A 27,602-nucleotide genomic window follows, 5' to 3' on the forward strand; every position below is an offset into this window, starting at 1 on the left:
GAGATTTCCATCAGGGGCCCTTCAAAGGGCACCCCAAGGCCCTGGAGAGGGGTTTCAGGGTCACAAGGTGCTGGTGAGCAGAGGGCCTGTGTCCAGGAAGCCCTGTCCCCTGGGGGTACCACGTCATCTCTCACTCTGACCCTGGCCTCTGGGAAAACCAGCACATTTCAGACATGCCCAGAGCCCACACAGGTAGATCAAGGGAGGCTGGACATCCACAAGACCAACATTTGCTCCGATCTTTGGATGTATTTGTGTCTTCTCATATTGGCAGTTCTTTAAGAGTTTCACAGAGTCTCTTGTTTGGGCTTTCAATAGCCAAGCATTGAGTCTGTGGAGTCAGCAGTCCCACCTAAACCCACATGTTTTAACTCGTACAAGAGAGATTTTTAGTACCACCACCACCACCATTACCACCACCTCCATCACCACCACCATCACCATCATCACTATCACCATCACCATCATCACCATTACCACCACCACCAACACCAACATTACCACCACCACCACCACCACCATCATCAACATCACCATCATCACCATCACCATCATCACCACCACCATCATCACCACCACCACCATTACCACCACCACCACCTCCACCAACACCACCATCATCAACACCACCACCACCACCATCATCACCACCACCACCACCACCTCCACCACCACCACTACCACCACCACCACCTCCACCACCACCACCAACAACAACATTACCACCACCACCACCATTACCACCACCACCACCTCCACCACCACCACCACCACCAACATTACCACCACCACCACCTCCACCACCACCACCACCTGCACCACCACCACCACCTCCACCACCACCACCACCAACATTACCACCACCACCACCTGCACCACCACCACCACCACCAACATTACCACCACCACCACCTGCACCACCACCACCACCTCCACCACCACCACCACCACCAACATTACCACCACCACCACCTCCACCACCACCACCACCTCCACCACCACCACCACCTCCACCACCACCACCAACAACAACATTACCACCACCACCACCTCCACCACCACCACCATCATCAACACCACCACCACCACCATCATCACCATCACCATGTTCACCACAACCCCATCATCATCTCCACCACATTCATCACCATCATCACCACCACCACCACCATCATCACCATCACCATCACCGTCATCACCATCACCATCATCACCACCATCACCATCACCATCATCACCACCACCATCACCACCACCACCATCATCATCACCATCACCATCACCACCATCACCATGTTCACCACAACCCCATCATCATCTCCACCACATTCATCACCATCATCACCACCACATTCACCACCACCACCACCACCATCATCACCATCACCATCACCGTCATCACCATCACCACCACCATCACCATTACCATCACCGTCATCACCATCACCACCATCACCACCACCACCACCACCACCATCACCACCACCACCATCACCACCAACATTACCACCACCACCACCACCATCAACACCACCACCACCACCACCACCATCACCGTCATCACCATCACCATCACCATGTTCACCACAACCCCATCATCATCTCCACCACATTCATCAGCATCATCACCATCACCATCATCACCACCACCACCACTACCATCACCATCACCACCATAATCACCACTATCACCATTACCACCATCATTACTACCATCACTCCCACCACCACCACCTTCACCACCACCACGTCTTCTTGGCCATCATAGTACACCACCTTATCAGCATTTGGCTCCATTTCCCACGGGCCCCCTGTGGGGTTAAGCTCTGGACACCACAGTGGGGACTGGCTTGCTATGTCCCTTCCAAATGCTCTGTTCCCCTCTGCCTTCCTCCTACCCTCTCAAATAAGCAAGTGCTCTGGGATAGGCCACTCAGGGCCTGCTCTGGGGACAGCCCAAGAGCCCCCCAGGTTGCCGTCAGGGTCGAGTGCGCTCGCTTGAGGAGAGCTTGGCCTACGGGAAGATCGGAAGACCTGGAGTGTCGTTGGTCTGGAGAAGTCAGGAGCCCCGCACTGGGTGACACTGCGGGATGTACGGGCCGTGAGCAGAGGGCTCGGGAAGCTCTCCGCACACCGCCTCTGGTCTGATTCCTGGTGGGTTTGTCATCTCCTCCCTTCCAGCGAGTCTGACTGGTGGATTCTGGACCCCAGCACCCCGGGGAGCTGGTGCAGTGCTAGCAAGAAGCGCTGACTCTTCTCAGCGGCCCCACCTGGGTTCTCCCCACCCAGAGTCACCCAAGAGGCCTGTGGAGCATCTCTAGGCACAGCCCTGAGCCACCTGGAGCTTGCCCTCTGCCTCCCGGCCCTTTCCTCCTCCTCGCTTCCAAAATGGCATCATGATGGCCACCCTGGGAGCCTGGGCAGCAAGCACATAGCCACACGCTCAGGGAACCTACCCTGCAGCAGCCACGCCACCTGCTGCGAGCTCGCTGCCTCCCACGGAGCCCTCAGCCACAAAGGTGACAGGCTTCACAGTGAGTGGCACACGGGAGCACAGCTGCTCCCTCTGTGGGACTCCTGTGCCACGTGGGGATGCCCATCCCCCGGGTGTTCTGCTCACTGGAGACGGCGGGTCCGCTTGGTCTCCTGGGCAGCCAGTGTCCCTGGTTCAGCAGGTGGCAGATGGTGACGGCTCCTTTCCCTGCCCCCGCTCCCCTCACCGCTCACAGAGAGCAGAGTTTGGGGACTGGGGTGCAAAAAAACTGTTAGAGAGAGCAGAGGTTGGAGACTGTGGTGCATAAAGACTGTTGCAGAGATCAGAGATTGGAGACTGGGGTGCAGAAGGATCCTTGGAAAGAGCAGATTTTGAAGACTGGCGTGCAGAAGGCCTGCTACAGAGAGCAGAGTTTGGAGACTGAGGTGCAGAAACACTGTTACAGAAACTAGAGGTTGGAAATTGGGGTGCAGAAGAAACGTGACAGAGACCAGAGTTTGGAGACTGTGGTATAGAAAAACTGTTACAGATCGCAGAGGTTGGAAACTGGGATGCAGAAGGACTGTTGATTTTCAAACATATAAAGACAGAGGAATTCTTTGCTAGCAAAACTGCTCTCCAAGAAATGATAAGGGCAGCCCTTGGGCAGGCAGGAGGAGGTAGTGGACGAAAACAAGGATCCAAGCACAGGAGTGAGGAGCAGTGGATACAGGGCAGATATTGGGGGTTTTCATAGCTTTAAAAAAAATTAAATCATTAACAAAAACATACTGAGTTTAAGACAATAGAAGTAAAATGTACAACAGTAGCATACATCAAGGAGAAGATGACAGCAGTGTGGTGGTTATGCAATATGTGAAGGTATACAGCATCACTTGGATGCTGTATACCTGGACAGCACCATGTCAGAGATGTACACTAAAACTCTGAAATAACTCTGAAGTAACAGTGAAAAAAATTTTTTTGAATCACTGAATTTTTTTTTTAAGGGAAGAAAAACAGGAACAAAGAAGAGATGGGACAAAGAGTGAGAAAGAAAAAGAAAAGATGGCAAGATGGAACCTACTCATTTCAGTAATTGTACTAAATGTAAATGCGCCTACCACCCCAACTAAAAGGCAGAGACCATGAAATTGGATTAAAAGGTATCACCAGTTATAGACTTTTGACTACAACACACTTAAAATATGAAACACAAAAAGAAATAATGCTGTCACTAGGAAACCAAGAAGTGAAAGTGAACAGGCTGCTTCAAGCAGACAATGCACTTCAGAGTATAACCTACTGCCAAGTAGGCTGCTTCCCAGAAGTGAAAAGATCCCTGAAGGAGAGGAGAGGGTATATGATCTGGAGCACATAAGTACAAACAAAACAACTTCACAAGAAATGAGCAAAACCAACAGGGCAGTGGGAGAAATCAACACGTCCTTAGTCAGGGTCACTACATAACTAGCCAAATCAGGGAACAGACACTTGAAAACATTATCAACAGTCTGACTTTCATAAAATTTACACCTACTCATCTGTAACAGCAGAATACACATTCTTATCAAATGTTCTCTAAAAATTTTCCAAGTTAGATTACATACTAAACCATAAAAAAAGGCTCAATATGTTTAGGAGGAATTGAGTAGCTCTAGTATGTTCTGACTGTATTCAAATTCCCCAGAAACTAGTACCAGAGAGCTATCTGAAAAATATGACTTACACAGCATCCAAATCCATGAAAACTAAGAGAGAATATGACCAGGCCATGGAAGATGTACACTGACACCTGCAAGTGCTACCAAGAGTCTACGATCACCTATGAATTGGAGAGAAAGACCCTGCTTACAATTGGGAAAACCATCGTGGTTAGTAGTATACTTCTTCTGACATTCATCTACAGAATCACATCAATGCCAATCAAAATCTCACAGGTTTCTTTGTACAAATCAACAAGCTGATTCTAAAATTCCTATAGAAATGTAATGAACTTAGATTAATCAAACAAAAAGAAAATGAAAGCAGAGGACTATCTAATTTCAATGAGTTACATTAAAGTTAAGTCATCAAAATAGTGTGGCACTGACCTGAGACAAATACATGCACACACACACACACACACACACACACACACAATCTATTTTTTTTGTGTTTTGTTTTTCAGCACTAGGAATTAAACCCATGGCCTCATGTATGCTAGGCATATGCTGTACCACAGAGCCACCAAAACCTATTTTTGATAAATAGATGAAGGCAATCCAATGTAGAAAAAAATGGTCTTTTCATTTGAAACAAATGTGTTTTCCTAAAGGGAAAAATAAAAACTGAAATCCATACATATCATGTACAATATTAAAAATTTTTTTATGTAAACAAACCTATATGTAAAACCAACAATTTGAAAATTGCTAATACAGAAGAAAAATTCTGTAGATTTTTATAAATAAAATACAAATCAACACAAGACAAAACTGAGTGATGCATGGTGACACACACCTGTAATCCCAGTGACTGGGGAAGCTGAGGCAGGAGGATCTCAAGTTTGAGGCCAGCCTCAGCAACCTAGTGAGACCCTCTGCAACTTAGCAAGACCTTATCTCAAAAAATAAAAAGGGCTGGGGATGCACCTCAGTGGTAAAGCAATCCTGGGTTCAATCCCCAGTACCAAAAACAAAACAAAGCACGAAAACAAACAAATGCAAAAACAACCGAAGAAACTGGACCTCATCAAAAACAAAAACTCTTTGAAAAGCAAAATAAGTATCTTACAAAGAACTTCTACCCAAAATATATAAAGAACTCTAACTCAATAAGAAAACAAGTAATCAAGAATGAAATAGAAGATTTGAACACACACACTTTACCAAGAAGATGTATAGATAAACCATGAAAAGGTGTCCAACATCATTAGTCATTAGGGAAATGGACGTTAAAGCCACAATGAGACACTGCTACACACCTGTCGGAAGGACTGAAAGTAAGACCTACCACACCAGATGCTGGTGAGGAGCAACTGGACCACCCAGTGCCAGTGTGAAGGAGACAGGTTACACCGCTGTGGACGAGAGGCAGGCAGTTTCCCAGGTCAAACACATAATCATAGTCATTGCACAATTAGATATTTGCACTAGAGAAAAGAAAGTATTTCTGTACAAGGACTTTATTTGTAATATAAAGCTGTTTTAGAGGCATAGGCAAAAACTGGGAGAAATCTAATGTTCATCAACAGAGGAATGTATAAACAAATTGTATATCTACACAACAGAAGACTACTCAGCAGCAAAAACAATCACTGTCTGTGCATGTGGTCCTAATGCAAAGTAAACATGCTGAGTGAAAGAAGCCAGACAGAAAAGAACACGTCATGTGGTTTCATTCCGCTAGAACCTTATACAATGTCAATCAATCTACAGAGACCGAAAACTGATCAGTAGGTGTCAGGGAGTATGAAAGAGAAAGAGGAGGGGAGGGATTACAACCCAGCAAGAGGAAATGTTTGGGGGTTCCCTGTCCCAGGTGTGGTGATGGCCCACATGGTGTGCATGTGTGTGAAAACTCAGCACAGCATCCAACACAGGATGTGCTTTTAGAAGCAGAGCCATTAGTCAGAGGGTGTGCACCTCTCTCATCTGATGGACCCCACCAAATGCCCTTCCGAGGAGTCAGGGGGCATCCTTGGTCACTCTAGTGCCCTAAGCACAGATGACTCTGGCTGCAGCCCAAGGCAGCCCTGACTTGCTGGAAACAACATGCAGGGTGAGATGTGCTATGTGCCACAGGTGACAGTTACCTACAGATTCACGTATGTGAAGTACATACATTATTTGGTCATTGCTGTCACTCCCCAGCTTAAAAAGGGAAACTGAGACTTGTGAGGTTATGTGGCAGGCCTGATCACTAGGCTGGTGAAGAAGGCCTGGCAGATGGCCTCAGGTTGACACTCTGGCTGCTGTACCGCAGGGTTTTCCATGATGACTCTATGGGCATGTGGCACAAACAGCCTCTGGGGCCATTCCAAGAAGGATCTTCTGCAGGGAGGCACTTCTCACTTTAGGAGAAGCTGAGAAGGACCCCTCAGGATGACATGCTAAAATTGGATAGTGTGCATTCTGAAGCTGCATAGGCAGAAGGCCTTGAGGGCTAAATGTCATTAAGCCACACTGGAAGCTACAGACATATCTGAATAGAATGGCTGGCCACACTCCATCCCAGCGAGCTGTCAGAGGGCAGACCCACATAAGACAAATTTGTTTGCTCATTTGAAAAGGGTGTGCTTTCTGTTGCAACCTACCTTTTCAGGCAAACTATTACCTCGCAGAGAGAGAGGGAGCAAAAAAGCAATAACGCATAACAAGTATAGTCACGTGCCACAGAGCCACTGGGATGGTCCTGTAAGATCACATTGCCTTGTGATGTCACAGCCTTCCAGTTCATATAAACGCAGCCTGATGTTCACTTCTTGATAAGAGAGCTAACGACACAGTTTTCAGAACACATTCAGTCACTAAGCGATACAGAACTGCACGCTTATGCACATTTGTTCAAAAGCTCATTGTGCTGCCCAGCTGGCCTCCTCCTTGTGGACCCTGGCCACCTGTTACATATAATAAGCTGTCTCCTACTGAGTTAAGACTAGAAACAAGACAGATGCCATCAAGAGCTGAGGTTTTTCAATGCAGGCTTAAGTGTGGAGCGCTGAAGGATGAGGGTGAAGTACTGATGAGGAGGTGCAGCTTCTGTGGTTTACTGCAATGGGAAAGAGTTGACCCAGGAGGCACAGTGCATTCCCTGGAGCCCCAGAGTAAGCACAAAAGTTAAACAGAGAAAAGAGTCCAGGGCATCGCAGTGAAATTTAGATGGAACGCCAAAAGTGGCCCAAATAACCGAGCAGAAAGCAGGAGGTGTGAGCAGACTCAGGCAACACAGAGGAAACAAATAATATACGCTGAGCACGAGTGCCAAGATGGGATTCTGAGACGGCCAGCTGCATGCGGTACACGCAGATCCAAGCAAAGAGAAACTGACCCAGCACAAGGAAAGAACTGTCTATGTTGTGTGGACACCAGCGGTGTGGGCAGGCTGAGAAGGCCTGTATGCACCCACACCTGGTACCCCACTGTGCTTTCCAAGCACCCTCTGCAATAAGAAGACCCAGGCCTGCAAGGAAGGGGCAGCTCCTGCAGCTGGGCATTAGGAGCCTGGGTCCCTCAAGGTATCAATGTAAGGAAGAACAGCTCAGGAGACAAAAGAGGGGGATAAGAGCAGCAAACTACAGAGTAGACTGTGACATACTGGACTGTGACATAGGAAATCTGTATCCACCCATGCAGGAGACACGGCTGCTGTACATAAGGATTCCAAACAACATGCTCCCTGCCCCACGGCCCCAAAGCCTTGGCACCCTGCACAGGAGACCACAAGTACCACCTGCACCAGGTACCCTGATTTCCAGGGGGATTGGAGACCAAGGCAGGAGGATGGCAAATTTGAGGCCAGCATCAGCAACTTAGGAAGACCCTATCTCAAAATAAGAAATAATAAAAAGGGCTTGGGAAGTAGCTCAATGGTAGAGCACTTGTCCAGCATGTGCGAAGATTTGGGTACAACCCCTAGTACTGTCAAAAACAAAAAGGAGGAAGAAAACAAGCACCTACCTTAGGAAGTTAAAGGGGGAAAAAATAAACCTAAAGCAAGCTGAAGGAAAACTATACTATAAAACAAATATCAATGAAATTGAAAATGGAAAAACAATAGAGGAAAAAAAATTAAAGAATCTGAAAACTAGTACTTTAAATAGACCAATCCAATTGTAAAGTCCCAACAAGGCTGAAAAAGAAAAAAGACACAAAGTCATGATATCAGAAATGAAAAAGGTTTCTATTGCAGACTGCAAAATAAGACATATGAATGGCCAACAGGTTTATGAGAAAATGCTCATTATCAATTGTCAGCAATCATCAGAGAAATGCAAATCAAAACCTCATAGAAGCATCATCTCACACCTGCTGGAATGGCTATTTTCAAAAGGACAAAAGATAACAACTGCTGGTAAAGATGAGGAGGAAAGGGAACCCGTATTCACTGTTGGTGGGAATATAAACGAGTATAGCCATTATGAACAAAGGTATGGAAATTCCTCAAAAAATTAAAAATAGAATTACCATATGATCCAGAAATCCCACTACTGGATCCATGCACAAAATAAAGGACATGAGTATGCCATAGAGATATCTGCACAACCGTATTTACTACAGGACTATTCATGTTGAGAAATGGAAAGAACTAAATTGGGGCAACCGCACTGGAAAGCAGTATAGAGATTCCTCAAAAAACCAGAAATGGAACCACTATTTGACCCAGCTCTCCCACTCCTTGGTATATATCTAAAGGATGTAAAATCAACATACTACAGTGACACAGCCACGTCAATGTTTATAGCAGCTCAGTTCACAATAACTAAACTATGGAACCAACCCACGTGTCCTTCAACAGATGAATTGGTTCAATCTGGTACAAAAAAAAAAAAATCTGAACCCAGGGCTTCTTAAGAGCATGTGGAATATTCTACAGAATAGATCACATATAAAACCTTGAAACAAGTCTTAAGTTAAACTTGTTAATGTAATGGAATTACTGCAATGAAATTAGAAATCAATCACAGAAGGAAAATAAAAAGCTCATAAATAGGTGGATATTAAACAACACTCTTAAACAACAATGGGTTGAAGATGAACTCACAAGGGAAATTAGAAAATACCTGGAGACCAAAACCAAGAAGGAAACTTACAGCTATAAATCCTAAATTAAAAAAGGAAGCTCTCAAGTCAATAATCTAACAGTATGGCTTTAAGAAACTAGAAAAAAGAAGAGCAAATTAGCTCAAATCCAGCAGAAAGAAAAAAACAATAATGATCAGAGCGGAGATGAGCAAGACCGAGGACAGAAATGCAATAGAGAAATACATAGACCCAATAGCTGATGATTTGAAAAGGTCAATAAATTGGCAAATCTTTCCCAGATTGACTAATAAAAAAGAGAGAAGATTCAAATCATGAAATTCAGAAATGAGGGAGGGGACATTACTACTGGTTTCACTGAAATCAAAAGGATTATAAGAGAATACATAAACACATATAAAAACAAATGTGATAACTGAGACACAAATGAAGTCCAAGAAATACAAACTACCAAAACTGACACAAGAAGAAATAGAAAATATCAACAAATCCATAAAAAATACAGAGATTATATCAGTAATCAAAAGAGGACCAGATTGCCTCACTGTTGAGTTCTACCAAACATCCAAAGAATTAACACTCATACTTCCCAAACTCTTCCAGAAAGCTCATGAGGAGGGAACCCTGCCTGATTTGGTCTGAGAACAGCATTATGCTCACACTGATGTCAAAGATTAGCTAAAGAAAACTGAGATCAACAACCTTGATGAATACAGGCATGAAATCCTTAACCCCAACTCAGCAAACTGGAAGGGGTGCTACCAGGTGTGCACAGCTGTCTCAATATCTGGAAACCAGCCAGTGTAACACCCAACATTAATAGAATAAAAGTCTCCTCTAAGTGGAGGCAGAAAAAGCACTTAACTAAATCCATCTCCCCTTCACAAGAAACACACAAAACAAACAGGAACAGAGGGGCTTCCTCAACATGATAAAGGGCATTTTTTTCCAAAACCTCATAGCTGACATCAATCCCAACATCGAAAGACTGCAAGCTTTCCCCTAAGATCAGGAATAAGGCAAAACGGTCCATTTCTATTACTTCTATTCAACACAGCCGGAGCAATTAGGCAAGACGAAGAAATAAAAGGCATCCAGCACACAAGAGAATGTAAACTGTTGTATTCACAGATGCCATACAAACACCACACATAATCTGCAAAAAAAAAAAAAAAAAAGAAAGAAAGAAAGAAAGAAAGAAGAAAACCCAGTTAATCAAAGAATTTGGCAAAGCTGCAAGATCCAAAGTCAACATGCAAAATTAAAAAAAAAAATCACTTGTATTTCCATACACTAGCCATGAACAATCTGAAAAGGAAATTAAGAAAATTCCATTTACAATGGCATCAAAAAGAACAAAATACTCAGGAATTAATTTATCCAATGTGATATTAGATCAGACCATAAAAACTACAAACACTGCTAAAAGCAAACCCAAATAAATTTAAGACACAAGTGTTTAGGGATAGGAAAACTTATTGAGATGTCAGAAGCAGCAAAACAATCCAGAAAAGAGCAGTAAATCTGAAGATGCGTGCCATCTGATCCCAAAGCTTCCTGCAAAGTCACAGTGATCAAGAAGGGTGGACTTGTGCACACTGGCTCAAGTACGTGATGCTGTGATGCTGTGTGGACGTCGCAAGCCTCAAGAGATGACAGCAGAGGATTTGTCTCCCAGGACAGCAGGGCTGGGGAGCAGAGCAGTGGTGGGCGGAGCAAGAGGCACAAGGAATGAGCAAAAGGGAGAGCAAGGGCTTGGGAGGTGACGAAATTATTTTGTTCTCTGATTATGGGGTGATTAAAATTCACCATTAAAAAACAGTAACTTTACTACTTAACGATTGAAAAAAATTAAGATGATCCTAGGACATGTCCTAAAACCTACTGTGTAGTGATCACATAATCTTGTACACACCTCTCAGAGCGTGACCATGGTGTGGGTGGAGTTGGGAGGAGAGTGATCACTGATGTTCTGCAGAAATGGATGCATGTAGTGATAGGAAAAGGTAGACTGAATTTGGCTTTTTTCATTCTTTCTTTATTTGGTACTGGTGATGAACCCTGGGGTGCTTTACTACTGAGCTACATCCCTAGCTCTTTTTAAGACAGGGCCTCAAACTTGCAATCCTCCTGCCTCGGCCTCCTGAGTCACTGGGATTACAGGTGTGCACCATCACACCCAGCTGCTTTTCTCATTGTTTTAGAGTTCAGAAGATGATATGTGTCTTAAGACCTGCTCTTTCACAGACAATTGCCACCACCCAACTCTCAATACTGCTGGTTAAACCACGCTTGAAAATGGATGTACTCCACTGTATGGAACCCAGGCCTCCATGAAGTGAGCATCTTTCTTAGAAACTGTCCTGGGATGGTGTAAGAAGGCAAGAATGCACATGTGGGATGTGGCCCACGGTGTGCACCAAATAAGCGGCAGCAGGCAACTTATTACAATTTTGCTACTGACAGCTACTACTAAAGTGAGTAGTTGTCACCATTTTCAGAAACAGAATGATCAGAATCCTGGAAGCAACCAGACTCCCGTAGTCAAATAAAGATAGGCTCTAGGGACAGAGCACCTAAGTCCAACATGCCAGCAGTTTGCCCATGAAGATGTCATGGTTCCTGAATAGCTGAGAGCACGAAGTCACTGAAGCTCAGAAGGGGTTAATGGACCACACAGTGGAGCAAACTATATGGCAACACAAAAGGTCTGAGAAAGCAGAGAAGGTGCTAATTTGTAACATAAGGAGGAGAAACAGCCTTCAATCATCTGCTTCACTTTTCAAATATATACAGAAATGGAAAAACAAAGCCTTGAGCTTTACGACAGTGACTTGAACGGGTTCATTAACGCGTACTCCCTCAAAATGCTGCAAAATCAAAAGTAAAGGCTTTCTCATTTTCCTCAGGCCTACTGCTGAAGACAAGAAAATAACAGAGACAACATCACAAAGCCTTAGAAGTCAGACAGCAGACAGTGAGTGGCAGTGACCCCAAAAAGCTGAGTCCCTGACCAGGAGAGGATGAGCTCAGAGGCTTTATGCCACCAAGCCTTAGGAAGTGTCCCCTGGGGTGGGGGGTGATGTCTAAAAGCAGGAAGAAGGGGGTTGGAGCTGGAGAAGGGGTGAAGGCCTTCATTTAAGGCAGCATTTTAGGAATATTTATGATTCATAGGCACTTGCAGATTAATACAAGGAGGTTGCTGCCCTCTTCACTCAGTTCCCTGGATGGTGTCCACCTCAGTGGGGCATCAGAGCTAGCTAGCAGAGCTGCCACTGCCTTCCTGACTTTTGCAGGTCACGGGCTCTCAGGCTCCGGCCCCCCAGCAAAATGCCAACAGGCTCACCCGGCTGTCTCTGGTAGACATGGGCACTCCTCCCCACCCTGGCCATCTCCTCTTCTGTCTCCTGGACGAGGCTGAGTGACCTGCCACCAAAAGCTCTCTAGCTGTTCAGTGGAATTCCCCAGGGAAACCACTGGGGCCTGCAGAGACCTTTCTTGGGAGCATTTTAATAATGGCTTCAGGTTTTTAATGTCCTAGAACTATTCAGATAATCTATTCATCTTTTGGTATATATTTGGTACATATCTTTTGGTATGTATTTCATATTTTGGTATATATATTTGGCATACTTCATATTTGGTAGTTGAAGGTTTTTGAAGAACTGATCTCTTGCTTCCAAGTGAATGAGTCTCTGAGCATGAAGCCGTCTGCCGTGCCCTGTGACACTACAGGATCCACAGCGGCAGCCCCTGCTTCAGCCCTGATACTGATGATGTGTGTCTTGTGGCTTCTTAATACTTGTCAGTTTTGCTAGCAGTTTATCAATTTTATGGATTTTTTTTTAAATGGCATTTTGTTCAGTGATTTTTTCTCCGTTCTATTTTTTTTATCAATTTCATTTCTTTCTGCTCTTCATTATTTCTTTCTGCCTATTCTAAGCTGCTTCTGCTCTTCCCTCATGTTCTCACAATTAGCACATAAATAAGAGTCTTCTTTTCTTCTCTAATGTGAATGTCTCTGAAAGTTTCCTTCTCAGTGCTGGTTTCACTGTATCTGACAAAGTTTTGTATTTTCATTATCACTCAGTTGTGCATATTTCTCTTGAGAATTCCTCTTTGACATGTGGAGGATTCAGAAGCACATTTGGAGATTTTGTGTCATTTCTGATCGTTTGGAGATTTTTCTGTTGTTTTTTCTGTTATTGACCTCTACTTTGAGCTCAATGTAGCCAGAGAACATACTGTACATGAATATGATTCCTTTAATTTTGCTAAGGTTTGTTCTGTGACCCAAGATAAAATCCACTGTGGTAAATGTGCCAAGTGGACTTTAAGAGAGAATGGATAGTGCTCTGCAAACACTGACCATACCTGTTAGCTGACAGTGACATTCAGTTCCAGATCTTTGCTGCTTTTCTGTTGGCCCCCCACCAACTGTGGACAGCAGTGCATGGGTGTCCTCTGTAAATGCTTGAGTGTCTGTTTCTCTCCTCAGTTCTATCTGCTTCTGCTTCCTGTGTTTTGAAGTTCTGTTGAATGGCGTGTATACACGCGACAGGGCAGGTGCAGGGCTGCCATGGGCCCTGCTGATACCAACCTGACAAAGTGGGATGCCTGCAGAAAAAAGGCCTCCCATCCTAATGGCAGAGATGCCTGCTAGCATCAGACATGGTTCATGAGGGCAGTAAGGAGCCCCTTCACCTTTGTCTCTCCAGTGCCAGATGGGGATAGAAGCTCAGCTACCTGGTCAGCCTGACTCAACCAAGGTAGGACAATCCTAGTCAGGGACACAGCCTGCCCACCTACTCAGCCCTGCTACACTGCCAGGCAGGGGCACTTGTGAAGGCTGGGGTAGGAAGTAGACTCACTGGGCAGGGGCTCTGTGGGGCAGTGGGGTGGAGAACAATTCTTTCCCTGGCATCAGCCAAAGTCAGAAAGGCATATTCAAGGTTACCCGCTATCAGGTGGCACCCCTGTGGCTGGGGGAGTGAACGTCTTTGGAGACTTTGGTCTATGTCTATGGCTGGTTGTGCATTCAACCTTTTGAGGGTTCCATGTCCAGGACGTACAGCTGGTATTCTGGGAACTCAGGGGACTACCACCTCACTGTCCCCAGTCCTGAGGTCCCCACTGGACTGCCTTCCTCCATCTTGCAAGGCATCCTCCACCAGCTGGCTGTGTGTGTCTAGGTCTGCAGGTGTGAGTTGGACCTGGGAAGAAAGGGGACTGCTGAGGAACTGAACTGGATGTTGAAGATTCTTGAAAACTGGCACCCCTCATCCTAGCTTCACCTCACGCCAGTGATGCCATATCTTTGCCGAGTACCACAGGCCCCTCCTCTTCAAAGAACAGTGATTCTGGGCTTGGGGATAAGTCCTCTGCTAAGGTACAGCAGGATGACCCCATCCCCCAGGTCAATGGGACATTAAAGTTCCACCATGATGCTGAGCTTCCAGCACCATCCCCCACCCAGCTCCCAGGAGCTGGTAACAGGCTGATATCTGCCAGGCCCAAGTCTCCAAAGATATGCCAGGCTGAGAAGAAATCAAAGAATAATAATTCTGAGGGCACCAAGTGAAAGACCCCAGCTGGGATCTCCTAGCAAAGCCACGGGGACAAATCCCAGGTTTCTAGCCAGGTGCTTGCAACCTCACTCCTAAATGTGCAGCCAGTGCTCCAGGGTACCAGTGGGTACTGCAGAGTACCACACTATCCTCCGACATCTCCAGCACCAGCAGGCAGGGCTCCCTCAGCCCCCAAAGCCTGGGGTTGCCCACGTGGACTGGGGCCTAGCCAGCACATCCGTGGGACCTGGCAGGCAGTAAGCGTGGCCGTGACGGAGAGGCTCCGGAGTGTGACTAACAGGCATTGGCACAGACACACGAGCCTCTGGAATCACTGAAAGTCTACCCAGTTGCTAAATCCACAGACAACATTTAGGATTTGCCAGAGCTGCTATTTGACAGCAGAAAATAACGAATCCAGATTTGTTCCACTTGAAAGGGCCTCAGCTGTTGCTACTTAAATCTGTACTGACACTTCCGTTTTCTGTGCTGAGATGATGTGGTGTGAGGGATGTGTGTCACTTACACAAAACAAGTAAGTATGTCTACTCTCTTGTGTGTAGCAAATGTAACCTAGGTGAATGCACACACATATGAACTCCCAGTACCCAGGTTGGCAGTGCTGTCCCCCTCGTTCCCCCACCAGCTCTCCTGTGACCAGCTGGCCGACTGTGGTCACGGGGAAAGGCTGGCTGACAGCAGCAGGGCCCTCGTGTCCATTGTCTTTCTCTGAACCAACCACTTCAAAAACCACTCCTCAGAAACTTTCAGAGGACTGAAGGAAAAGCACTTCAACCTCAGAAGTGAGAATCAAAAGGAGAAACAGACCCTTGTTCAAAGGGGGTCATCTAAGTCTCCCCTCTCTTCTGCGGCTGCAGGGAAACAATGACGAGCCCTCTGGCCTTGACAGCACTGGTGTCTCCCCCAGGGGAGCTGGGGCAGATGCTTCTGGTGTCTAGAGACACTGCTCGTTCAGCTGGCCCCAGCCCCTCTGTCACTACTTCCCAGCCAGAGGGCTGCCTGATGTTGTCTGAAGAAAACTCACTACAACAATATGCTCCTCGTTCAGGACAAAAGTGAGCTACAAATATGGCTATCTCAAGAACACCAAGCCTACCTGTGATGCTATGGGACACTTGAGGCACAACCCATGTGCCTGCCCTGAGCCTGGATGGCTGGGGTCGTGGGAGGAAAGTGAGAAGGTACAGGGGGTGCCATTGCAGGGTTGGGCAGAGGCAGGGAGCGCCAGAGATGCTAGCCCACCCAGTAGAAGAAACAGACCTTAAGAGAGAGACAGGTCTGTGGAAGGAGAGGCGGGTCAGCACCCTGGCCAAGCAGGACTCCCCCACCTGCACAGGAATCTGTCCCTGAGAAGCCAGAGGAGCCACCTGGGCTCTGTGAGTCCTGGTTTTACACTGTCTCCCTGGCTGAGTGCACTACACAGAGCCCCTGCTCACCTGGGGTTGCCTGTCACACATGACCCAAGTGTGGAGCAGCCACCCAGATGCAGGTACCTGTGTGACAGCCATCTCCACCCTCAGCTGCTCCTTGGCTGGATGTCAGAAGTGCTGCTGCAGAACTGTGGTGCAAAACTCCACCAAAGCCTCTTGACACATGCCGACCAGCTCCCAGCGGCCAGCCACGAAGCTGCTTCTTTCCACAGCTGCGTTTTCCAAGTGAGACAATGGGGACAAGAAGCTTTGATCGTTGAGCAAAAGATGTCAACAATAAAGCTCTTTCTTGAAGTTTAAAAAATAAACCCAAAGCGTTCCAGCCCACACAAGCCCCACCCACGTCTGGCCATGCTCCTGTCAGCCGCAGCATGAGAGCTGTGGGCAGCCAGAGTCCTGGCAGAAGACAGGATGCCAGTCTGTGACAGGAGAGCTGAGTAACACAGTGCAGGCCCATGTTGACAGCCTCAGGCCCTTGGGGCAGACTGTCCTCTGCCCCCTTGGCTAACTCCCTGAGGCGCACCTGCCAACACCCAAATCCAATCCCTTCACTGCATCACCTGATAACAGGATTCCCAGGGACACGGGGTGGAAGGGGGGGGGCAACCACAGGACATACCTGTCTTGCATGGCATTAAGGACTCTGTCAGGTGAGGGGCCAACTATGCTGATTCCTGAGCACTTGGTGCCTCCTCCATGAGAGCTGACCTGGGGCCTCCATCAGCCCAGCACTCTCTGGATGCCTCCTCCACGGCCAGCTCCTGGCCCTTGTTCCTCTCATGGCAGACACCAGCTGAGCTCTCCTGCCTTTGTGGCCCTTGGCGGCATGCACTCCTAAGCTGCTAGCCATCTTTTGGGGCCTCCCAGTCTCATTCAAATGCCTCTTGCATTGAACACCCCCCCCACACACACACACACCACCACCACCACTCACACCTCTGTGTTATGAGCTCTTCACCACAGATAGGGCTGCTCCATGAGCTGAGGGGTATATGTATAGGAGATATGCTTGGCCCTCCTCTGGCTGGGAACAGTCAATTCAGCTTGGAAGGGTGTCCCACAGCAGATGCTGCCTGGCACTCAGCTGGGGAGAGCTGCCCACCCTGGAGGCCAGTGGTGCTGGCTGCTGCAAATTCAATCATGTTGCTCTTCTACTTTCAAACACATAATGGCTTCCCATTGTTCAGAGAATAAAGACCAAACCCTCACTGGGGCCCAGGCCTGGCCTCCAGCTCCCCTGCCATCCTATGGTTAACCCATGGCCACATACAAACGTATTTCCCAGGGGAGCCCCCTGCCCCCAGACACCTGCTCTCACAGCACCACCACATTCCTCTCCATCCATAATTACAGAGACAGGATTGCCTGTGAATAATGTCCCCCCAAGTCCCCATTAAACCACAAAACTGATGAAGACGGAGAGTGTGCGTCTTGCTCACCACTCCATCATCCTCAGTGCTGAGCCCTGACGGTGCCCACGGCGCACACGCGGTGTCTACCGAGTGAATGACGGAACGAGCACAAAACAAACAGCCTGGGATCTGGCAGGTCTCCAAAGTGCTATTTATAAGGCCTCCGTCCATATATTAGAAATGCTTCAGAAATGAGGGAGGAAACCTCAAACCTGGAAGGGACCATAACTGTTTTTGGCTCAACACTTCTGGGCCTGGTTGGACCAGAGGCAGCGCACATATCTTCTTGCTTTTACTCAACAACCCTGCAAAGCTGGGGTCATCCATACACTACCCACGAGAAAACAGAACCCACAGGGGAGAAACAGCTGAGGCCACTTTAGCCCTGGGTACCAGGGTTTGTCCCAGTCTGCTGGGCCTTGGCTGCACAACCCAGGGAGGGCCATTAAAACTCCAGCACCAGTGGCCTCATCAAGGGCCACCTGGTATTCACTGGGGCTGTCCTGGTTCCCAGGTCTGTTCTCATTTCACTCACCAGAAACAGCTCCCTGGGTGAGAAGCCCTGGATGCCAGACACTTGGTCCATGGCATACACTTAGGGCAGAAGGGAGGCTCCCCAGGCACGGCCACTCAGCCACACTCACTCTGCATCCACAGTTGCTGTCTCCCATGAGAGATGCCAGAACTGGAAACTTGCCACTTCGACTAGAAACTGAATGGTAGGGCTGAAGTGTGCATCAGGGGACAGTCAGGAGGGGCTGCTCAGCACCCCACCCACACATCTGGATCTCCTTTAGGACCCTGACATGTCTTGGGGAGAAAGGAAATAAGATCTGGGAACAATCTCAGCCCGCGGTCTCTGCTTACAGAGAAGTGAGGGGTGCTGGATGGCGGAGGTGCAGGAAGCGCATCTAGGAAAACAGTAGCTCAGGGCGAGTGAGCGCGTCCTGAATAATAGACAAAGGTGCCCAGCTGACAACAGAAAGCACATCTGGTCGGGCTACTGCTTCTGTAAGCAGTTCTCCTCATCTGCACCTCCCAGTATTCCACTGCTCATAAATTCCTTGCTGCCTCTAGAGTTGCACAAGCCAAGAAGATGGGCCTGTTGCTTTACCTTGCTGGCAGCAAAGGCAGGTCCTACCAGATGCCTGACAAGAGTGTCTGCGAGCTCCTGAACATGGGGGAGGCTGCAAGGCCCAGCTGTCTGCCAGTGCTGGCCAAGAAAAGGATACTGGAAAAGGTCCAGCCCAGTGGAGATGAGTGTCCCTGCAGAGGAACCCAAGCGGATGGAATGTGATTGAGGAACAAAATGCCATCCAGGAGGCAGTGGAGGAAGGGGTTCTAGTAGACTCCCACTGCCAGCAGCCCCAGCCCCAGCACAGCGTACCTGAGTGTGTCCACCTCCTCTCTGCAGAACGGGAAGCTCGACTCAGAGGAGCCCAGCTGGGACTTCAGCATCTTCAGCTCCATCTCCAGCTGCGAGAAAACACAGGGCCAAGGGTCAGCAGGTGCAGGGGGCTCTGCAGGCCTACAGACAGCACAGAGCCTAGAACCTTGCCTGGCCCCAGAGGTCCCAAAAGCACCATTCAAAGGTTCCCCAGACCCAATCCCCTCCTCCTGCTAGGGAACATAGGACGGGGGGCTGTTTTCCTGGGAATCCCAGCAGCCTGAATCTGCAAGGCCACCAGCATGCTACCTCTTGCAAAAATCACCCTTTCCCTCCCTTAACACTTCTGTCTGCAGATTAGCCATGGAGTCACAGTCATTCTGGGAATAATGTGGAGAGACACCAAAATCTCTGGGGCAAAAAGGGACACAGTAACTGGAAAGAACATATTCTAAATTTGCCACTGCTTTGAATGAACAGTCACAGTATTTTCTTTCTTTTGCTACTTCAGATTCCTCTATAGAATACAGAAGCTGAAGGCCTCCTCCAGGAGGAAAGTGAACTGTAATAACACTTGGACACATCAGGGTGGGAGGGTTAGGGAGTGGTGGATATGAGGAGTCCCAGTAATTTCAGGCTTGAGAATGGGTACTGTCAATGGCCAGCCACTGGCCAGGGACCTCAGGAGCCAGAGGACATGCACTCAGAGCTAACCTCCTCTCTCCACCCAGACATGGGCTAGCTAAGGAGGCCCCAGGATTCCAAGGAGCAGCCTAGAAGGAGCCTGAAACTGTGCCGCAGCTGCAGCTCAGAGGCTGTCTGCTAACAAAGTCTGGCCACTCCTCAGTGCAGCTCTCAGGTGCCCTTACCCTTCTCATCCTTGCCAGATGTGGTCCCTTGACCTTGGACTTCTCAGCCTCCAGAAACGTAGGTGGCAGAAATAACTGTTTATTATAAATTATTGTCCTCTGGTGTTCTGTGATAGCAGCTACCGATGGACCAAGACAATGTATTTCAACTTGCCAATGACATTCACTCCTAGCATGCTGACACTAACATGCACTAACATGTCTCCTCTGTGAGGTGTGCACTTGTGCAAGGCCTTGTGCAAACCACAGTTGTTACCGACACAGTTGCTCACTACCAAAGAGCCCTCCCCCTTCCTCTATACTCGGGCCGTCCATATACCTTGCAGGTGCCTATCCTGAGAATCTGGTAGAAGTTTCCCTGAAACTGGCTCCGCCTGATGCATCTTCCATTTCTCTTTGTTGGGAGAGGGCAGCAAGACAACCGGAGCTATTTCGTGCCAACTTTGCTCTTTAATAAGTGGCCTGTTTAGAATTTTCTTTTCTGGGTTCAGAATTGATGAGAAACTTTCTAGGAAAATATTATCTATTCCAGATGTTTGTGTTTATTTAAAAGGACTTGCAATATGGTTCATAATTCTTTCCACAGAAGTCATGTAGAAACCATATTCTTTTTAGGGTTATTTTTTACTTGTCACTTACCTTACTATAGAGGTTTGACATATGCAGAGAGGTCTAAGCCATGGGTGCAAGCTGGGAATATTCTGTGTAGGGTGTGGGGGCCCCACCTGGCCACATAGAGTCCTCAGCACCGGAAGCTTTCTAAGCCTTCCCCAGCCAGAAGCTTGAACATAATTAGTCCTGCTTCTTATTTTGGGTGATGATGCTATTACATTTTACTCGAGTTGTGAATAATTCATCTATTTTATTGGCTTCATTTCAAGTAACAGGCACCCGGACTCTTATTATTTCTACTACTTCTTGCTCTGCTGTTAACCACTGCTTTGACCATTAGATTCCTAACTTTTGTCTTACTGGGGTTTTCTTTTACTGCATATCTGACTTCTGCAGCTGGAGGTTAGTCCATGTATATTCATGATTTCTTGTCCCATGGTATAAATATTTAAACCATGAATTTAGATGTTTCCACTGGCTCTGATGAGGACTGCTTTCAATACAATTGTTTTCTAGATTTTACGCACTTTTGAATTGCATTTCTTCTTTGAACCAAGAATTAAGACAGAATGTTTTGTTCTGTTTGTCTTTGTTTTGTTTTTGAATTTCCAAGCAATAGGAGCCTTTTCTTTTTCTAGTTTTGTTTGTGACTTCAAATTTCGTCACATCACCATTAGAAGAGGTTTTATTTGAATTTACAAAGGTTTATAAAGTTTATAAAGCTTCTCTTTATTACCCAATGTGTGATTAATCTATGGACATTTTCTACGAACACTCTTTAAAGAATGTGTCCTCTAACTCTGGGGACTGGGGACTCACAATACAACTTGCTATGTCACAGACAAGAAGGTAAACTCACTTGCTGCTCACATCCTCAACCGTCTCTCCCTGCCCCTCTGCACATGTCAGTTTCCTGAACAGTGGCGCTGTTCTCTGGCACACTGATATCCATCCTGTATTCTACACTGCTTTATGGCTGAAATTTAGACTTGAACATGACCAAAACGACAACCCCTGCTTCTGTGTTTAGGACTAACAGATGGCCCCACAACCCACATGTTTCAGCCTCTTGGTTTTGCTTTGTAATTCATCAGGAAGTCTTTTCCTTTTAATAGAAGAGTTTAACCCACCTATATTTTGATATATGTGTGTCTATTTCTGTGTATGTTCTTGTACTTCCTGTCTTATAAAAACTGTATCCCTCCGTGGCATTCTAATCTTATTTACTGTTTTATGTGTTAAGTTTTGATACTCAGAACAGTTTGTATTTTTCTTACTGGTTGCTCTTATAGCAGAGGCTCTCTGGTACTGTGCCTATACCGCCCCGTGTTAGGCTGTGCTCATCACATGTCCTGTGCAGTGTCTGTCTGGCCCATCTCTTGTTCACCTCTGTGGTGTCTGTCACTGTTAATTTCATGACTGAGCCAGATGTGCCCAGGTGAAACCTCACATCCTAGTGTATCTCTGAGGCCACGGGGTGGATCAGCATTGGAATCAGTGGACTCAGAAGACTGTCCTCCCTGACACTGACATGAGCATCAGCATCCAACCCCCCAAAGGCCGAACAGAACCAAGAAAAGGTGAGGCTCTCTTTTTCTGCCTCCCAGTTTAAGCTGGGACATCTCAGCCTCGTGGACCAGGCCTTCAAACCTGGATTGAGTTCCACCACTAGTTTTTCTAAGTCTCTAGTTTTTAGATGCCGACTACAGGACTTCCTAGCTTCCGTATCACATGAGCCAATCCCTCATAACCAATCAAACCACTAGTCTCTCCAGGCAGACAAATGAATCGACAGGTTTTGTTCCTCTGGAAACCACTAACACCCAGTTAAACACACTTCAACAACTCAATGCTCTCCTTAGGGTATGTCTTCAATTTCAGCTACTAATGATAAGAAACCCATTTCTCCCTTCCTCTCCTATCTCAATACTTTCTGCTAAATATCCAAGCCCTTTGACACCAGAACGTGTAACAGGTACACTGCTACTATTCTCTCAACTCCGTGCAGCTCTTGTGGCGGGTTTCCCGGGGGTACTACCTTCCTGTGCACCTCCAGTCTGTCCTCTTTCCTGCCTTCCTGCCCCTCTCCTGTTCAAGGCCCTCAGGTCCATGGCCTTCTCCTCTGGCTTTGGGGGCACTCACACTCTACTGGATCATGAGCTTTTACTTCTTGGCAAAATGTGTGCATACAATCACATGTTCGAAGTCTACTTCTTTTTCTGTGACTTTTCCTGCTTCTCTCCTTCTGTCTCATAAATGGGCATCCAGATTTTCACTGCTCATCATGCAAGATGACTTTTATCACATCCAGTTTAGCATGAGGTCACACTGGAGAGGGGCTGGGGCCATTTTCTTTTCTTTAATCCAACCTGTTGATTGTGTTGTGAATTCAATCAAGAGCCACTACTTGTCTCCAGCAAGAAGGGGAAGCTGTGAACTCTCATCAGAGCGACCACTACTCTTCTCTGCTCAGGCACAGGGTGCAGGGGCCCCTCACACAGCTCCCTGCTATCTTGGGAGCCACACAGGGCCAAGGGACCCACTTCACCAAGGCCTGTTCTTGCCTTTCATGAGGTCCTGTCCAGCAAGGTGAGCGTCATTTAGCCTCTTAAGCTCTTTTCCTGCGCGCCGTGCCCTGGCGGCTCCCTGTGCCCATACCTACATGCTGCTACGTGTTCCTCTACTCGGGGCCACCTGTCACTGCTTAGGGTGTGGACTTAGCTCTGTTCTTATTTTGTTGTTGTGGTTTTCATTCTTCTTACTTTTGAATGATTTCCGGAAATGGAGTGATTTATGTTCAACACCAACATGGAGCCCTGTAATTTTAATCTGTAACTTAGACTCATAACTAACACATGCTCAGCTCTGTTCTCACTGGGCCAATTCTCTTCCCCCTGAGCCTATACCAGAAAACCTCCCCAGCCCTGTCAGGCAATCCATCTCCTCACACACCCACAGGCCCGCCCTGCCCACGCCGCCATCCTGGCTCACAACTCTATCACCCTCCTCCAGTCCCGCGGTGCGAGACAGTGGCCATCAAGATACACCCCGGGCTCAGGTTTGCAGCTGCAGCCCACTCCTCCGTCCAGCCTCAGGGTGAACTGGGACACCAGCTCCTCCCAGGAGCCTGATGCCCAGACACACTGTCTAGCTCCCGTTGTCGCTTCTGCCAGACAGAGTACACATGCAGGGAGTTGAGCCAGCACTGGAAGAGAGGACCTAGACTCAACACACTAGCCACCCCATTTAAGAAACAATCTAAACCTACCAGTTTTTAAAAGGGAGGCAATGTGTGGAAAGATACTGAGATGAGACCTGAGGAGGGTTCCCAGTGACCCAGCAAACAGCTCTCAGCGTTAACTACCTGCCATCGGCCATGGGGCTTTGCTGGCTGTGCAGCCAGGGCCACGCTAAGGAAGCCCTGAGATGCCCCGTATCCTCCTCCTTGTCCTTTTATCACTAAGGTTCAGCAACAATCTGGGGGCTCCACAGGGCAGGCCCAGAAGAGGCTATAACCAAGCCAGCTGGATTCTCACACCTGGGCAGGTGGGTGCAGGGTAAACACAAGGTCCTTGGGGTCGCTCTCACAGATTGCACCCCACTCGCCACCTGTGGATGAGACCACCTGTCTTCGAGGTTTCAATGCCAAGTGGGAAACCCTAGACTACAGGCCCTGGGTCAGGGCACAGGCTCGAGCAGGGGATAGACAACAGATGAACCTGCCCTGCCCCATATGGCGACCCGGGCCTTCTTCCCCCATCCAACACACGCTCTTACACTCACTGTCTAGAGCTCTCACACTCATACAGTCAAACTCATAGAGGCTGAGTGTGGCCACGGCCTGTCTTTCTTCCTCTCTGGGCCCCAGTACATTGCACATGAGGCTTCTCAGGTCCCAGGGGACCTGCCCTCACTCTGAAGGCGAGCCTACACCAAGAGAGCATCCATTACCAGCTTTCTTTCAGACACACCAAGCTAATCCACGCTGCTATTACTTGGCCAAAACGAAGGACAGAAAAAATTGAAAATGCATTAATATTGCAGGCTGCAACTACCTATTTCATACTTCACTGAGAAAAACTTGTGTTTAGAGTCGGTTTAAAAGAACAGTGAACACAAGGACTAATTGGATTGTGCCTTCTGAGAGACTCTGCCAAATGCCTTAGAACCAAACAGCCCCACACTGAAGCTCTCCTCCCTGCCAAAGACCCCAAAGAAGCGATATTCTTAGGTTTTTAACAGGCTGGGCCTGAGCACAGGCCACCAGGTGAGCATGGACACAGTAGGCAGGGCACAGGGGCAGGGGCTCACTGCCTGCCATGGCCAAAGAGCAATTTGTGCACATTACCCTGAATGTCTCCTGTTCCACTCAAATTTAATCTCCTAAAGAGAGGGCTTGTGCTGCCCAACTGCAATCTCTGAGGCTAATATACAAATTGATATTCCTTTCTCTGACAGGCTCTTCTAGATTAAGAGGCATGATTCCCAACAGTGCCTGGTCCAAATGAATCACGGGCCCGTGGAAAAGAGCTGGCAATTGCAGCCCTGGGGCAGTGACCAATGTGGTAGCAGCAAGTCCCTCAGTAAGTTGGGCTCAAGCACCTTGGGGACTACACCAGGGGCTACGTTGTGCTGAAAGCTCTGACTCAGGAGCAGGAGTTGACCCAGGTTGGCTGGCAGGGGAGAGGGAGGCTGACCAGCCTTTGAAACCAGGCACCCATGTGCTCCACCACTAGGGCTCCTCACCCACCACTATGTCCCTGCCAGCAGCCACACAGGATATAGGTCTTCAGGACCCGCTGAAGGAACATGCCCGTCCCCAGGGAGAGCTCAGCGAGCCTAGACAGGCTGTTCTGAAAATGACAGAAAAAGTGAAGTCACGGAGAAATGGAGACCTGGCCCACCATTCACCCAGATGCAAATTACAGAGAACTTTCTGGGCTTCTGCTTTGTCTATTCCCTAAAACGGGCCCAAGAGCCTTATCACAGGGCTGCTTATGGAAGAAGTCAGACAGCAAGTTGAAGAGGCCAGCAAACGAACCTATCTGCCAAACACCCTGGAGGACAGGGGCTGGCAGAAGACCACTTATTCCTGTTTCTCCCCTCTCTTCACTTTGCACCAAGTTCATATGTTGTTTGCCAAAACATAAGTAAACACGAAACACACACATTCCCAGCATGGGCAGAACCTAACAGCACACACACTACCACGAAGGCTGCAGCATGGATACACTCGGGTGGCCCATGGAGTTGCACATGGCGTGCCTCCTATGCTGCTTCCCAGCAGCAGAATACCATGAGGAAACTCCTCGAGCTGTGTCTGGGGGATGATGGGCTCCTGGAGCCAGTTCACCACCTTGCCTCTCTGCCTCCAGCGTGGACAGATGTAACTGGGGGTGGGTAGCCTCATAATCGTGGCCTATTCTGTGGATTCTGACCACGCTGCAGGGAGGGGCCATTAGCAGGGTCCCTTGTCTCCCCTGGGCACCTGTTTCATAAACCGGGATGAAGCAAAGGTATCCCTCTGCTATGGCCCCCCCTAGCCACCAAGTCATTTAGCCTGCTCATTAATCTCCACCAAAAACTGGTAATAAAGCAATGGTGGAGCTGCAGAATGGTGGCCCAGGTAAGCAGGAGCACAGGTGGAAAGCATGGGTTGTGGCCCTGCAGAGACCGCCACTTCAGAGCACAGCAAGCCAGGACATGATGACCTGTCATCTTGTGGTGCCCCAGCCCAGGCACAGTGCAGACACCTGCACCACATAGCACCACAGCCCAGAAAGCCTGTGCATTCATGGTTTGCCGACCTTGACCTTCCTCTTCCCCATGAGTGGCAGGGAAAACAGAAGTGGGTCAGACCCGAATGGGATTGCAGGGCTAACCAGTAGCATTGATACTTTTCCAAACACTGAATAACATTAATTTGGACTAATTACGTTGACCCAAGTGCTATATAAACCCCTTGACTAGCACATGCAAGCAGCAACTACTTTAGGGTCCCCTCTCACTCTTTGGAAGTTCTGTTTCTACTCAGACTTGAATAAATCCTACTCTTATCTGCACTCATCCTCATCAGTGGATTTCATTCTTCAAATATGTGAGACAAGAACTCATAAAAAAATTGGTGGTGAGCTGCTGAGGTCTGCTGTAACACTGGAGGGCAGAGCCCACCATTTAAGAACTGCAACCCATTTCTCAGCTACAGAGGCCCTCAGCTTATGCAGACCCCACCCACCCTAGCAGAAGCGAAGAATCTAGTTTCATCCCAAACTCTGGTTTCAACTGATAGCTTCTGTTTGGGCAAGAATGGGCCTGGGTGTGTGCAGGGCAACAGCGACAAGTGCTCCCTCTTGAGCTCCTCTTGGGTCTACCAAGAGCCAGGTCTTGGGGGACCCAGACCCCGCCACATTATGCTATGTCTTGTCAGGCTAGGGGCCCTATTCAGGAAGCCTCAGTAGAGGTGGCAGGACTCTGGCTCTAGTTTCAGACACAAGAGCCCAGACTTACAGTTGACATCAAACCCGAAACTGAAGGTGTTGCCACTTGTATGTATCACCTAGACCAGGGTCAGACAGCTTCTGCAGGAAAGGGCCTATGGATTCCACCTTGCAGACTACATGGTCTCTGCTCATGCAGTGCACAAGCTGCTAGTGAACCAGTACAGCTAAGTTCCAAGAAAATTTTACTTACAGAAATTACATCAGGCTGGGTTTGGCCTGTGGGCCAAAGTCTGCTCACTCCTGACCCAGACCAAACCATTACCATATGGATGAGAAAAATGTCAATCAGGACAATGGCCAAAAAGCTGAAGAGCACAGTTTGTGGAAATAGCTGGAATGACAGCACTCAGCACTTACCCAGCCTGCGCCACACGGCAGCCTTCCTAACAACCCTAAACCTGCATGCGCTGACACAGGGGCTCACAGGACAGCGCTTCACTCAGACAAGAAAGGGTCTCCACTGGCACTTCCAAGCAGTCCACCCGTAATGCACTGGACATACCTGAGGAAGGAAGACCTGTCTTGCACTAAGCACAACTTTTGAACGTCCTGCCAACATTCACACTGGTGCCAAAGCTATTTATAATT

General features: G+C 47.9%; 1 protein-coding gene across 19 annotated transcripts in view; it reads right to left on the reverse strand.

Moving 5' to 3' along the window:
• The window catches only part of LOC144372299 (mitotic spindle assembly checkpoint protein MAD1-like), an 82,091-nt gene that overhangs the window by 27,914 nt on the left and 26,575 nt on the right, over positions 1–27,602 (reverse strand). For 14 of the 19 annotated variants that reach the window (XR_013432317.1, XR_013432316.1, XR_013432315.1 and 11 more), the window contains exon 3: positions 19,034–19,122. Coding sequence is in view for 11 of the 19 variants with exons in the window: in XM_078035681.1 (XP_077891807.1) it covers positions 19,034–19,122 (89 nt within the window). In the remaining 8 variants the exon portion in view is untranslated. Of the gene's footprint in view, positions 1–2,456; positions 4,908–16,240; positions 16,387–18,003; positions 18,913–19,033; positions 19,123–27,602 lie in introns of those variants that run through there. The other 5 variants (XM_078035675.1, XR_013432319.1, XR_013432322.1 and 2 more) reach the window with 5 other exon arrangements.

This window comes from Ictidomys tridecemlineatus (assembly GCF_052094955.1).
Source record: "Ictidomys tridecemlineatus isolate mIctTri1 chromosome 12 unlocalized genomic scaffold, mIctTri1.hap1 SUPER_12_unloc_2, whole genome shotgun sequence".
Classification (NCBI taxonomy): domain Eukaryota; kingdom Metazoa; phylum Chordata; class Mammalia; order Rodentia; family Sciuridae; genus Ictidomys; species Ictidomys tridecemlineatus.